At 37.4% G+C, this 15,966-nt stretch overlaps 1 protein-coding gene across 1 annotated transcript in view; it reads right to left on the bottom strand.

Annotated features, from left to right (window-relative positions):
- The window catches only part of Slc49a4 (solute carrier family 49 member 4), a 117,072-nt gene that overhangs the window by 26,686 nt on the left and 74,420 nt on the right, over positions 1–15,966 (bottom strand). Inside the window, exons 6-7 of the mRNA XM_004873611.4 lie at positions 7,088–7,155; positions 3,389–3,516 (exon numbers count right to left, since the gene is read on the bottom strand). Coding sequence (XP_004873668.1) covers positions 3,389–3,516; positions 7,088–7,155 — 196 coding nt within the window. The remainder of the gene's footprint in view (positions 1–3,388; positions 3,517–7,087; positions 7,156–15,966) is intronic.

Here is a 15,966-nt window from a genome sequence, read left to right as displayed (position 1 = left end):
TTATCTAAGTGACATTCAAAAGCTGATTTGCAATTGAAACAACAGTAGAATTTATAAATTTCATGACTGTTAAGACGGTCAGTCACATGAAACTCAACCTTTCAATTCTGGCCTTGATTTAATATAGCATTCTGCTTTCCTTTCTGTCCATCATAATTATTCTCAACAACAGACTGGGAAAACAGTCTTGACCAGGGTCAATCACATTAATTTTCTTTTAAGATTTAAAAAGATGCGCAGTTTTCAAATATACTTTCCCTCCAACTATAAAGGTAAAACATGCTCACTATACAAACCTAGACAGGACTGGGGCATTTAGCTCAGTGGCACCGTACCTGCCTGGCAAGCACAAGGTCCTGAGTTCCATTCTTGGTACCAAAAAAAAGTTAATACAAATCTAGACAAAAACAGAGGAAGGAAATTAAATTCATTCCTAATGCTTCTATTCAGACATAAACTGCTGATTTTGTAATGTTAAGTAGAAAATACCTAAAACTTAATGAATATACTACCTTATAATTAATCTTTTACACTGAATTCAAGGGAAAGAAATGTGTTCCTCATGCACTCATCACTATGTTCTTGGAAAATCTCACAGATGGGTACTTGACATACAGTAACATTAAAAATCTGAGTGTAATGCCATGGATAAGAAGAGTTGTAAACTAAAACTGTTCTGCTAGCATGTTGTCCAGCTGTTAAATTACAAAATTATACTAGAATAAGATTGAGAAAAATGATTGTCGGGAGCAATGCTACATAACTTTAGGGTAAAATCATTTGGTTAGCCTAGTTCTCTTGCCTACAGCCCAGCTACAGAATAACTCCATTTTGGCCTCCAGTCACAACTGAGACCTCAATGATCCGGTGATGCTGTGATTCTCCAGGACAAGAAGCATCCTGGGAGCTGAAAACATCCTGGGAGAACAAACATCTACTCAATTCCTCATTGTTCTTGGACTGTTACATCTTGTTTACCCAGGATGTACTGAACTCTTTGCAAGTCATTTGTTACATTTGTTTCTCCCGATGTACTGAATAAAAGGTGCAGTAAGGTGTGGGCTTTCCTCTTTGCTGCCCAGAGCAGCACTGATCAGACCCAAAGCTCAGCTTCTTCTCAGTCTCATTTTTCTACCTTTCCTGTAATTTGCCTTGCGTTGCCGTGGCTCGCAGGAGACCAGGACTCACTGCAGAGGTTCTGGTAACGTCCCCTTCCCCTGTTCCTTACAAATGATAGCCTGGAATACTTGACAAAATTGTTCAAAACTCTAATGTAGGCACACTGGCAAATAAACAGTGCACAGTGTTTTCACATATTTTTAGTTACTGACCATGACTGGATGACTGGGCTTTGCAGGCAAAGCGATGCACACAGTGAAGAGAGGGCTGCCAGCACGATGGGACAAGCACAGGTTTCCAAAGCCTCTTTATGTCTTAGCAATTTTTCATGGTGTCCCCCAAGGCCAAAAGAAATAGCTACCAATTCTGTTAATTATATAGTTAGGTCCAAACAATTTAATAAATATATATGCCCTAACAATTTAGTAGCCATTTACAAAGTAATAAGCATAAACCGAAAGAAATAGTTTTATTTCACTCTTAGATGACTGCAATTACTTACTAATGGAATATGTGCATCTGATGGGCACTGTACAATGTCTCAATTTGGAGTTGATTGAACGCCATCACCCTCATTTACTGTTCCACACTGATTTTTGTGCAGTATTTGCTTTTATTACAGCAAATGCTGAAAATTAACTTTGCAAAGATCAAAAAGAATGCTGCACAGTCTCCGGCTGACACTGGACCGTCCTTGAATGGGAGGCTCAGTGGCATCTATCAGATGTCGAGCCCATCTGACAGGTGGAGAGTTTGCCGAGGTTCTCCAGGGAGGCTGACCCACTGTGGGTCTGGGTCAACCTTATCTCTAGGTCTACTGTCTCTGTAAAAGTGGCAAGAAGGACCTCCCAAATAAATGGCTGACTTTAAAGATTTGACACCTCTGACGTGTAAAGTGCCAGTTCTTTTATCATGAGTACAGAGATCCCATGGGGGGTATGCAGTATTCCTTAGTTATGTGGAGACAAAAGGAACCCTCTTTCTTGTGGTTACTCATGAAATGTATATTCCTCTGGGCCATAGGCACCTACAGAGCTACTTTCAGACTCTTATTTACCCTACTCATACAGAATGCTTGTTACAACAATACTGCAATCTGCTTTTATAAAAAATAAGCCTATCTGTTTCGACCCCTGCTGCACAAGCGCAAGGACCCGAGTTTGATCCCCGGTACCAAAAAAAAAAAGCCTATAATTAAGCATATAATCCAAAAGGTGATTGAATAACATGTACCTTAAGCAATACAGTTAGAAGAAAGGAAAAAGCAGTAACAGTCTCCTTGGTTTATAGAATAATCTAGCATAGTAACTTAAAAAATATCTTGCACAGGAAGTATAATGCTTCCATTCCCTGAAGATGTTCATGTCTTAATCTCTGGAGTTTGTGAACATTAAGGCTGAGATGGAATTAGGGTTGGTAATCAGCTGAGTTTAAAACTGAGAGATTATCCTGGATTATCTGGGTGGGCCCAATGTGAAGACAAGGATCCACAAAAGTGCAATAGGGAGGTGGAAGAGAAGAGTACAGAGAGATGTGACTGCGGGAGGAGGTGCCAGCGCCGGGACCTGAGAGGACGTGGCCCGCAGAGGCCAAGGAACAGGGTGGGCTCTAGAAACTGGAAGAGGCAAGGAAGTAGATTCTTCCGAGTCTTCCACACTTTGATTTTAGCCCAGTGAGGCCCGTGGTGGGTCTCCTTGTAGCCTACTGAACTAGAAGATAATAAAATTGTGTTGCTTTAAGCCACTAAATTTATGCAACTTATAGCAGAAACAGAACAGTTCAGACCCTGAATATTAACAATAAAACAACAGCAACTACAAATGTTTTGGATTAGATGAGTTAAGTAAGCTGACTATCATATACTTTCAATAAGTATTTCCACTTTCTATAATGAATAAAACTAAATATAAAATAAACTTACAGGTGTTGATTCAAAGAATTTTACTGAAGAATGCTTTAAATGTCATAGCTTTTTGCCTTTTCTTCACTGTTTAATGATTGATATAAATTTTAAATGAGTGTTTTTCCATGCTATATGAGTTTAAGCCAAAGACTTGACTTCTTTTCCAAATGTAAAATGCCAATTAAAATATTTTTACTTATTTCTTGGGCTCTTTTCACATGAAATTATTGGACAAGGTAAACATTTTTATAAATTTAACAATTACTTACAGAAAGCAAGAAAACATTCTAGTGTCAGAATATGTTTACCTGTACTTCTGTGAACTAAAAATATTCTACTCAAAGTTCAAAAGTGGCTTGTTCTCACCTGTGGTCAAAGGCAGGTGTGTGATGCTGTTCAGACAGGTCAGGGTGAACCATGTGGATGACAGCGTAGCCCCAGAGAACAGGAGGAGGAGGATCAGCTTCAGCATACCCCGGATAAAATCTGCAAACCTGAAAAGAAACAATGCTCTATTAATTCCAGTTGGATTTTTAAAGTGTTGTTTAAATTAAGGACACAACTTCCATTAAACAACTGCTAACTGAAGAATTTTCCATGCATTGTTTTAATAGCTAGTTATAATTTTTGATGTTTAGGCTCTTTCACTGACACATTTTCTTGTGTGTATGATGTTACTTTTTTTCTCTTATAAAACCACAAAATGTCATCTGTTTGGGATCTGTAACTCGTTGGATAGATTCTTAGTTTTTAAATGCCACTTTTATTTCCTTTATATTTTTCTGTACTTTCTAAACATTCTATAACAAACATACATCCAAGAATTAGACAACAGGCTGATTATTGACACAAACTTGCAAAGATGACTCTCCCAGAATTCAAACTCTGAGGACACAGGTGCCTACCCCACAGCCTCTGTGGCCCTGTGTGACCCGGTCCTGCCTCTGCTCCTCTTCTCCTCGCTGATGGCAGGTTCTGTTTTCACAGGTATTAGGCCTGCTTTCCACGGCACTGAGTGGCCTTTCACTTGCCCCATCTGGCTGGAATGCTGGTACCCTAAGACCTCACGTGGCCCACTCCTGTGTATGTCTCAGCTCACTCAGCTCTCTACATTCTATTTTACTTCTACAGCGCACTGTTCTGGATTGGAAACTGTCATATTTCTGCATTTGTTTATTCTTTGTCTTCCCTACAAGACTGTAAGCTTCCTAAGCACAAGAACATGGCAACTACAATATTAAGTATCATTCTATAAATCTAGGGACTTTTATAGCATTCTAAGGTCTCAAAATCACTAACATTTTCTGAATCAACATGGCACTAAAAGGCATGCCAAATATTTTTCTATTTTCTGATTGCTTTTCCACACATGCAGGTTGTTGACTGTATAAAGCACAGTCCTCTGACTATACCTATACATAATTTATTCTGTCCTTTAGAATTGCTATTATAGAAAAATCAATCCCATTCCCAATATAACATTTACCATGTTCTCTCCATTTAGAATTTTAAAAAATTGATTGTAATTTCTATTGTAGTTATGTGGCTGTTATTCGAACACATTCAGTACTATCCTTTGTGTTGTACTTATTTGACATGATATGGTTAATCATGTTAGCGTCTTGTAGTCTCAAATGACTTCCTATGGGAGCTGATGCCCTCTTTTGGTAGGAAAAATAGATGTACTTTTTTGCTCAATGACACTTGTTCTCGTCTAAAAGTTTATAAGCAGAAAATTCTAGGTACTCCGGAAAAGGTTCCCCAGCTTGATAGAAATGTCCCTCCAGACAATGCAGAACACTTTGTCATAATTCCAAGTTTAGGAAGCACATTTCTGGTTTACACTTAGGTATGCTACATAAACGTTTTCATCAGATAGGCGGGGGAAAAGGTATGACAGACTACAACAGCTTTCTGGTACAACTCAGAGTTGAACTATAAGAAAACTTCTCAGAACCTGATCAATAAACTGACCACTGTGATCTGCTATTTTGTTTGTTTGTTTGAGACAGGGTCTCACTATGGAGATCAGGCTGGCCTTAAACTCACTAGGTAACTCAGGCTGGCTTCAAACTCATGGCAATCCTATCTCAGTCTCCTGCGTGCGTGCTGGGATTACAGATATGCACCACCACACTTGGCCCTCATTTGTTTGTTTTTCTTTTTGTTTTGTTTTTTTTACACAGGATCTCCCTATATAGTTCAGGCTGTCCTTGAACTCACTATGCTGCCCAGGCTGGCCTCAAACTTGAGGGAATCCTCTTGCTTCAGCCTCTTGAGTGCAGAGATTACGGGAGTGGGCCACCACACCTGGCCCTTGTTTGTTTCTTTGTTTTTTGAGACAGTGGCTCACTACATACTTCAGGCTGGTCTTGAACTTGCAGTAGTCTTTCTGCCTTAGCCTGCTGAGTGCTGGGATCACAGACATGGACTATACCACCTGGCTATGCTATTTTGGAGCATCCTTTCAAATGTGCTGATTCCATCAGAGTATTGTTAGGACCTACAAGGCAGTACCTTGAATACTGGTCTTTAGCAACATAATTACAAAACATTTACCCAAAGTACACATGTCCACGAGAAGAATCCATTCTAGGGAATTCTCAAAAAATGCTGTTATGAAAATAATTTAAAAATTGTTTTTAAGCTAAAGAAATTCTTAACACTAGTTTCTGCTCACAGAGTAAGCAAAGTCCTTTTCAGAATTTCCATTTCAACAATTAAAAGGCAGAACTCTCCTCCTTGTTATTTTCCTATCTAGGTTGCATCTATATATAATTTAAAATTAAGTGGCTGTAGAAAGAAAATGAAGAGAAAAGAGCTGTGAGATGTCATTTCAGATACATAATGGTTCTTTCTTTGACCTATTTGGTGTTTAGAAAAGTACTGATGAGTGATGACTCACTATAATTGGCTTGGATATTTAATTAGAAAAATTAGGTATAATTCTTATCAAAATGTGACAGGTCAGTGTATTTCAATATTTGTGAAATGATTTCCTCCATATAATATTTTCCCACCCTGGTTCTTTAGCTTTTAGATTTTATTCTTATGTTTTCCTAACTTATAGAAACCTCAAAGAAAGTGATTTAGAAGTTAGTGTCAGTTTACTCTTTCATTATCCCAGGAACACTACGGAAACAGTTTATTATCCTGTGTCATTTATGTTTAAGCATTTAGATATTGGGGTGATTTACTTTATCTTATTCGATCTCCCCTAATATGTAATTAGATTCTCCTCTCCTACTAAATAAAGTTGATTGCCTGTTTTTTTTTTTTTTTTTTTCATTAAACAGGGTAAAATGACTTGGGGAGTGAATGAGTATTATCTTTTTGAAAACACTAAGAGTAGTTTGATAGGCAGTCACCTAAAAGAGTGACATTTTCATTCTTTTTTAGAATAAATGAAACCCCTTTCCTCTGGCTTATGCTAAAACAGCATTGTCATAATGGGTTTAGATCAAAGGAAGTCTGATGAAACTGGAAACCTTCATGCACATTTTTTATCCAAGTGCGACAACCATAGGGACAGATATGCCAAAAAGGACCAGAGGTAAAAACCTGCTAATCAGGAGACTGCTTCTTCATGGGAACTTCTAGAGATGCTCTCATAAAGGGTTCAACTCCTTTTTTTTCTTTTGGTACCAGGGATCAAACTCGGGACCTTGCTCCTGCGAGGCAGATGCCAGAACCACTGAGGTAAATCCCCAGTCCTCAACTCCTTTTTAAATTTTTGTTAACTACGGATTTGCCTTTATTATATCACTTTTCTTTCATTAGAAGATTCTATTCTTTAATAATATGGACAGAGGTAGCTTAATGGCACCTGAATACATTTTCAGTCTCCAAAAAACATTTTAGGAAGGACCACTCTTGAGAAAGTCTCTCGTAGCAGCCAATTCTATCTATTGCACATGAATTTCTTATAGCCTGAAGAGTGCCCTTTTCTGACCTCAGCCTGCTGGACTTTCCCCTGAATTTGAATGTTTATTGAAGGTATCCTATTTCTCTCTGGACTCTGTCCCTCTTCTGTGCACTTACATGTTTGATACGGAATATTCTCACCTTGCCATAGCTATTCCAACAACACAGCCTCCAACTATGGACCAAAATCCAATCCAGCCAGCATCTACCTGTTAACAAAGCAGCAGACATATTTAATGGAAAACTTTCATTTAGAAGAAATAAAAAATTCTCAATAATCAATATGTAATAGCTAAAAGGCAAGAGATCTAGGAAATCCTATTTAAGAAAATGGATAGAATGAAAGGATTCATGTGTAACTAATTAATACAAACCTACAATTATGGCCTTGATTAACTTTTTATTGGAATACTTAAATCAAAGTAATCAATGTCACTAAACAAATATTTTCAGGCATGTGCTACACTGCACTAGGCCTCCTAGGACAGTGGGGACAGAAGATAGTCACTGACATCAAAAAGTTTAAATATAACCAACATAAATGAAACTACTAGGAACTAATTTGGGAGCTAAAGTGCCTGGAAATATATAAAAACGTACTGATATGGCCAGACCCTTTTCAGAACTCTAATATGTCACACTCCCTCATCACTCATCTATCCCTAACTCTTACTGTCACTTGCCTTCTTTCACAACTTAATTCTAAGTTTCAGTTTTCTTCATTAGTAGAATGGAGAAAATGAAGATGGTTTGAGGATTAAATAAGTTAGTAAGTATAAAGTGTTCAATATATGTCAGTTGCTGTTATCATTGAAATTCCATGTGTTCCTAACAATATTGGTGCATTTTTTCTTCTTTCTCTTTCCCACTACCACACTTGTTTATTATTACTTTATATCTTACTTCCAGACTCTTGTAACAGCTTCTGAAATGGTCTTCACAATCTATTTTGGCCTCTATGGCCAAAAGATGTATTCTCATCATTCCATTTCCCTGCTCAGAAACAGTAGCTGGCCTTCCTTGTGGCTACAGAGTAAAGTCCTAATTTGACCTGGAACTTGAGATAGACCAAACTAACTTCTACTTTTTATTACTTTTTGAGTCATATTTTTCATTACTCTTGTGACAGGGATTATTAATTGCCCACTGAATGTTGTTTTCTACCTGAGTACTTAGCTAGATTATGTGCTGCTGCAATTAAGTTCTCACTACTGGATGTGAGCAAAAGTGAGGTGTGCCATCTCCAGGTTAGACTGTAGAAGACAGTTGTGTGTTTTCCCTTTCCACCACCTGGAGTCTGGATGTGGTCATCCAGCTGTTCCTATGCCCGGAAAGACAAGGTCCAAGGGACAGACTAGCTGCAATGTGGAAGCAGCCCAGATCTCTCAGTCAGCAGAGGAAAACAGTCCTCCAAACTGTGACCAACTGTCCTGGACTATGCATACTATCCTATACTTTTATGTGAAAGAGAAATAAACTACTGAAGCGTCAAAATTGAGGGAGTCTACTTCTTTCAGCAGCTTAGCCTATTCTAAGTAATACAATGACTGCATGCAAGCCTTTTGTTCTACCTGTATTTGCTACCGGAATCAAATATACATATATAAATGTCTTTGGAGAAAGATAACATCCTGAGGCCTATATCATCTCTAGTTTTTCATAGCACTGGCAACTGGGGCAAGAGAACTCTGTTCTCCAGGAATACCTCCCTTGTTACAGGGCATTCAGTGCCCAATGTCCAAAGCTTATCTGTAATGCAGTGGAGCCCCACAGACATTCCCATCTGTCCCCTTGGGTGAGTGGGGTACTTGGCAGGCTAAGGATAACTGTGTATCTAGCTGTACTGATAATGGTCCTTTTAGGCCAGTTTGCGATTTTGTTTCCTTTGTTCACAGTATTTACTTTAGCTAATAACATTCTACTCAATAATTAAAAATTTTCTTTGCTTTAATTTTCTTGCTTTCATTTAATTTTAAATTTCACTTTAATACCTGGCATGATTCATGGTCTCTGCATGCCTTTAACTTTGTACAGAGAAAGATACTTAGAGGGTTTTCAATACAAACCATAGATACGCAAAATCAGCATCATTTATTTGTTTATTTATTTGGTACCAGGGATCAAACTCGGGTCCTTGAGCTTGCCAGGCAGGCAGTGCAACCACTGAGCTAAATCCCTGGCCCCAAATCAGCACCATTTAAATAGTTGCTGTGCTCTTCCTATTACAGCTGGGCACATTTGGAAGACCTGCCATCCAGAAAAGTAGGTCAGAAAATGAAAGGAAGGTTTTCTTCTTATGGTAAAGCTACTGCTATGGTCTAAAGGTTGACGTCCTTCCAGAATTCATGTGTTGGGACTCATCCTCATATTTTTAAGGGGAAGGCTTACAGAGGTGAGTCAATCCTGAGACCTCTGTCCTCATGAATGGAATGAGTGACCTTATAACAGAGGCCACAGCAAGAAGGGGCAATCTTGACACACAGAGTGAGCCTATACCAGGCACCATGTCTGCTGGGCCTTGATTTTGGACTTCTTGGGCTTCAGAACTGCAAGAAATAAACTTCTATTACTATCAATTACAAGGCCTGATGTATTTTGTTAGAGCAGCCCGCATGAACTAAAACGAGTATACTAGGTAACTTGGATTAGTGTTCTGATTGACAACCAGAAAATCTGTGAGGAAATCTGAAGTCAACAGACAGCCAACAAGGTAATCCAGAATTACAGAGACATGGTCCAGGATGGGAAGGAACCCAGAGAGGTATGCCTCATACTTGGAGACAGTGTTCCTTTAGGGGTGCCTGCTGATTTGAGAAAATGTGGTTAAGGACTAAGAAATTATTGACAGCCTCATTCACCTTGCAAAGAAAAAAACTATGCGTTTGGCATCTGCTGCTGGGTGAGGGGGCCTTGTAAAAACCCCAGACTTGGGCATTCTGAAGGGCTATACCTTCACGTAGGAGGCACTGGAAACTGAACAGTATTCTGCCCTTTCAGCATTCAATTAATTTCAGCATTAAAGCCCCACTTTAAACAATGTCAATCCCTGAAACTAAATAAGGTGATCTCTAGCTTCTTACCAGAACAAACAAATTCTTTCTGGAGGAAAATGACATCATCTTAAAGCTTAAATTACTTCTATAACTTCTCAGATCTCAGTAAAAAAATTGCTGAATACATAAAAAGATAAGAAAAGATGATTGAGGGCCAGGGATTTAGCTCAGAGGCACCACGCCTGACTTGCAAGTGCAAGGTCCTGAATTCAATCCCCAGAAGGAAAAAAAAAAAAAAAGAAAAGATGATTGAACACCAAAAACATAAGGGGATCCAGATTACGTAATTGTGAGATACAAACTTTTAAAAAATTATTTTTAATAGATCAAAAAAAAGAAAGCATTTCTACAGAAACTTATAAACAATAAATAGAACCAAATCAAAGTTTTATAACAAAAATACAAGAATTAAAACTAATAGATGAATTTAATAATATATTAGAGCTGAAAACAGAAATAGTGAGTTGGAAAAAACACTAGATAATAAACCCAGTCCAAAGCAGAGAAAGGTTATAATTATAGAAAGTTAAGAAAAGAGTAAGAGATGTAGGGAACAAGGATAAATGTATAACATATATACTTAAGAGTCCCCAAAAGATAAATTAGAGAAAATGGAGCATAAGTTTTGAAGAGACATTAGCTAAGAATTTTCAGAAAGAGAGATATCAAGCCCTGGATACAAGGAGACCTACAAACTTTAAGTATAATACATTCAGATAGAAACTACCACTGTATCAATGTCATAGTAAAAACTGTGGAACCAATGATAAACAAAATCTTAGAAAGCAGGCAGCTTTCAATTTGAGAGCTGGCTTTTTAGTTGAAACTAAGTATGAAAATAGAATATTTTCAAAGAATCAATAGTAAATAACTGTCAACCAAGAATTTGTTCCCCAACAACAAAATCTTCAAAATTAAAGGTAAAATGAAGACACTTTCAGACCAAATCAAAAGGTAAAAAAGCTGGGTGTGGTGGTGCATGCCTATAATCCCAAATACTCAGGAGGCAGAGGCAGGAAGATCATAAGTTGGAGGCCAGCCTGGGCAATTTACTGAGACCCTATCTCAGAAGGAGGGTGGTGGTGTTGGGGATGTAGCTCAGTAAAAAAGTATTCCTGGGTTCAATCTGTGAATTGTTTCCCCAGAAACCAAACAAACAAAAACCCAGGCAAGAGAATGCAACACAGCAAAGGAGCAGAAAAACACCGCCCCGCCGCACACCACGGTTAACTGTTGCTCTCTTGACAGAAAAAAAATGATCATGCGAAGGATGAAGATAAAATAAGTACATACGAGGGTGAGTCAAACTGAATATTGGCTATATAAACAATAAAATAATGTCTTCTGTAGTTAAAATATGTGATAATAATAGCACAAAAGATGGAGAAAGTTATGCAAAATTAGAAGGCTCATAAGGACCTTTGACTGTCCTGGAAAACGTAAAAGTTCTAATTTATAAATGATACTGATAAATCAAGAATAAATTCCAGAGAAATAGGGCAAACAATTCGTTTCACAATAGCATCCAAAAAACTGAAATACCTAGGAATCAACCTAACAAAAGAAATCAAAGACCTCTTCTCTGAAAACTATGGCACTTTGAAAAGTGAGATTGAAGATGATATCGGAAAATGGAAAGACATCCCTTGCTCCTGGGTAGGAAGGATCAACATAGTGAAAATGGCCATACTTCCAAAACTGCTGTATAGATTCAATGCAATCCCAATTGTAATCCCACCAGCATACTTCACCAACCTTGAGAAAACAATCCAAAAATTCATTTGGAACAAAAAGAGACCCAGAATAGCAAAAACAATTCTAGGTAACAGAGACATGGCAGGGGGTATTACAACCCCCACCTTGAAAGTATACTACAAGGTACTGTGATAAAAACAGTATGGTACTGGTAAAGAAACAGACCGGAGGACCAGTGGAACAGATTAGAAGATGCAGAAACAACTCCAGACACAGCTACCTCATCTTCGATAAAGGAGCCAAACACCCTCACTGAAGGAAAGATAGCCTCTTTAATAAATGGTGCTGGAAAAATTTGGTTTCAACTTGCCAAAGACTACAACTAGACCTATATCTCTCACCATGCACTAAACTAAAATCAAAATGGATTAAAGATCTAAATATTAAAACAGAAATGCTGGAACAGAGGTTAGGTAGAAGTCTTGAAGACATTGGTGTAGGAAAAGATTTTATGAACAAAACCTCAGTTGCCCATGAACTAGTCAAACAATCAACAAGTGGGATCTCTTCTTTCTTACTAAAAAGCTTCTGCACAGCAAGAGAAACCACCAACAGTGTGAAGAGACAACCCACAATATGGGTTGAAAAATTTTCACCTGCTGATCCTCAGGCAAAGGTCTACTATCTAGAAGCTATAAAGAACTTAAGAAATCAGACCTCCCAAATTTAAAGACCCAATTCAAAAATGGGGATCTGAAATGAACAGACATTTCTCACACAAAGAAGTAGAAATAGCAAATAAAGATATGAAAAAATGTTCAACATCACTGGTCATTCGAGAGATGCAAATGAAAACAATGCTAAGATTCTACCTCACCCCAGAAAGAATGGCTGCTATCAAGAAATCAACCAATAACAAATGCGGGGGGGGGGCGCTGTGGGAAAAGAGGAACACTGGTCCACTGTTGGAGGGAGTGTCGACTGGTGCAACCAGTGTGGAAATCAGCATGGAGTCACCTCAAAGAACTAGGACTGGAAGTCCCATTTGACCCAGCTATTCCCCCACTGGGTATCTTCCCCAAAGAATTAAAAGAATCATACCACGGTGATATATGTGCACCCATGTTCATAGCAGCACAGTTTGTAATAGCTAAAACTTGGAAACACCCCAAATGCCCATCAACTGGAGACTGGATAAAGAAGATGTGTTTTTTAAAAAAATAAAATGGAGCACTACTCAGCCATAAAAAATGAGAAATTAGAGACATTTATAGCTAAGTGGATGCACATTGAGGAGATACTCTTAAGTGAAATAAATAGGACACGTGTAAATACCGAATAGTTTCTCTAGTGTGAGAAACTGAAAGTGTAAATAAGGACTAAAAGGTATAATAGATAATGTGAAATAGGAAGAAAAGGGCTAAAGGGGAAAGGGAAGTGGGTAGGGTAGGGGAAAGGAAAGAAGGGACTGGAATTAATATGAGAAAATGAAAAAAAGCAAACAAAGTCTCTGTAAACAGGGAGGGATGGAGGGGTTGAAGGGAGGGCAGGGGAAGGGGGAAAATACAAGAACCAAGAGATTATGTAAAGGTGCAAATTTCCAATGATGAATGTCATTATACTGTATACTTAAAACGTACCAATAAAAGGATAAAGAAAAAAAAAAGACATTCTGTACTTTTTTTTGTACCAGGGATTGAACTTGGGACCTTGCACTTGCAAGGTAGGTGTACATTCTGTACTTTTTATGGTAATCACTAAATAGTAAAAGAGTTTATAACTACCACACTAAAGAAGGGGAAAACAGAATAATAAAAATATTTAATCAACCTAGAAGATAGTAGGAAAGAAGAGAAAAAGAATATATTGCGGCAAACAAAATGAAAACCCAACAAGGAAGAAAAAAGATGTGTGAAGCAATATGCATTCTTTGTATTCTGATCTGAAAGTTTTTTCATATATTGCCATCACAAAATGTGGCCCAAAATTTAGAACTCAAGAGTTGATCAATAAGTAGAATATTTTTTATATGCACATGGTGAAATTTTAAGTAGAGATAATGGAGCTTAATAGCTTTTACCAACATTTAAATCAGAGGAACTTGTCTGCAATATTTCACAGTTCCACATGAGTTATACACAGTATTTAAGTAATCTATTGAAATTGAAAATATGCTGTAAACACAGCAGATTGTTTTTCTAAAACTTCCCTATATTATGTGAAATGCAGAACACTAGTTTAAGAAGAAAGTCTGACCTCTGTCAGTTAAGCTACTACATAGGACAATTAAGCAGTCAATAAAGAGTCGCTATGAAGAAATGTTAACCACTGGATGATCATCTGACTCTTCCAAGACAATCTTTGATCTCATTTTGAGAAGAACCATCATGGCTGCAAGTCTTTAGGATCTCCTTTGTTGTTAAAAAAAAAAAAGATCTGTTAACGTAGGTAAATTTAAAGTAGGTTAAATTAAAATTTTAGGCAGGTTAATTTATGTTATATATTAGGCCATTTTCTTTCACTTCTAAATATTTTACTTCTGAATACTGAAGCCCTTCTAGCTCAGAGTGAAATAACTTAATTATCAGCAATAGACTGATTCTAAGTGGAGAATTTATTGGTTCCTTAAAATGGCTCTTTCTCATCTGTGATGGTGAATATTTGTAAGTATCCAGGTAAAGCAATACTGGTTCCTGAAATGCCACAAAATCCTTTAAGTGGTCAGGGTTTAATTTATTGGCTAAAGCATTCTTGAACCGTGTGTGGGGGAGACAGCAAGAATCACTCAGCATAATGTTTTGACTACTAAAAAGGCTCACACCTGGGAGGTTAACATGTTTTTAATGCAAAAATACTCTGCCACACATTGCTTATTGATTTCTTAGAAGTATGAGATGTTTACCAGAACCATACTGAATTTTCCTGATTTCTGATGGAAAATTTGACATACCAAGAAGTCTATGCTTTCATTTCATTATTTTATTTTATTTATTTATTTATTTTGGTACTGGGGATCAAACTTGGGACCTTGCACTTGCAAGGCAGGCAGCGGAACCACTGAGCTAAATCCCTAGGCCCCTCATTCCATTATTTTAAATATATTCAGCTTCTGTACAGCTTATATCTGCTTGAGAATGCCTAACCCTGTGATACAGTATGTACTTTGGAAGAAAAGAGCACTCCATCTTGTTAAACAAAATAATTGTATGTGAAGTAAACATAGTACTTTAAAAAATTTCAGTGCCTAATAAAGATAATTATAGTTAAAAAAAAAAGAAAAACCTAGCAAGATGGCTAAAAAATTAACAAGATGGCTAATCTAGACCCAAATTTGTCAGTAATTACATTAAATGTGAATGGACTAAATACTCCAATTAAAACACAATGAATTAAAGAAAAGAAAATAAGACGGTACTTATAAAATGTATCCAAGAAAACTGTGAAGGTGAAAAAATGTAAAAAGATAAATCATACAAACACGAACCAAAAGAAAGCTGGTATAGCCAGGCATGGTGCACATGACCCTTTCTCAAAATTTTAAAAAAGGCTAAGGATGTAGTTTAGTACAAACGTCCTGGGTTCAATTCCCAGTATCATCACCATTACCACCACCACACACAAAAACAAAAGCTAGTGTAATGAAAAGGTTTCAAGGCAAAAAGCATCACTTAGAAATAAAGAATATTTCATATAGATATTCACGGTTAGGTAATGACAACTCTAGATTCATGTGTACCTAATTACATTTTTTTGTTGCTTTTTTAGTACCGGGGATCGAACTTGGGTCCTTGTGCTTGTGCAGCAGGTGGCGAAACAACTGAGCTAAATCGTCGGCCCCTAATTACATATTCTTTTTTTTTTTTTTTTTAATTCTTTTCTTGGTACATTGTAGGTATACAACACAATTACATTTCTCATTGGGAATTGTACCTCTACATAATGCATCTTGGTTCTTATTTTTTCCCCATTCCTAGCCCTCCCTTCACGCCCTCCACTCTTCCCTATTTACAAAGACTTTATTTCCATTTTTTCCATTTCTCAACATTTTCTTTTCCCTTCTTTCCTTTCCCCTGCCCGTCCCACTACCCCTACCCCTTTGGACCTTTTCTTCCTATTTTACATTATCGATTATTCATTCTAATCATTGGTACATTTTAGGTATACAATATAATGACATTCATCATTGGAAATTTGCACCTTTACATAGTCTCTCTTGGTTCTTATTTTTCACCCTTGCCCAGCCCTCCCTTCAACCCCTCCATTCAGCCCTAT

The sequence above is a fragment of the Heterocephalus glaber genome, unplaced genomic scaffold (assembly GCF_053883595.1).
Source record: "Heterocephalus glaber isolate CG9 unplaced genomic scaffold, H.glaber_assembly_v1.0 deba00000122, whole genome shotgun sequence".
NCBI lineage: Eukaryota > Metazoa > Chordata > Mammalia > Rodentia > Bathyergidae > Heterocephalus > Heterocephalus glaber.
This window is presented reverse-complemented; position numbering and strand designations above follow the sequence as displayed.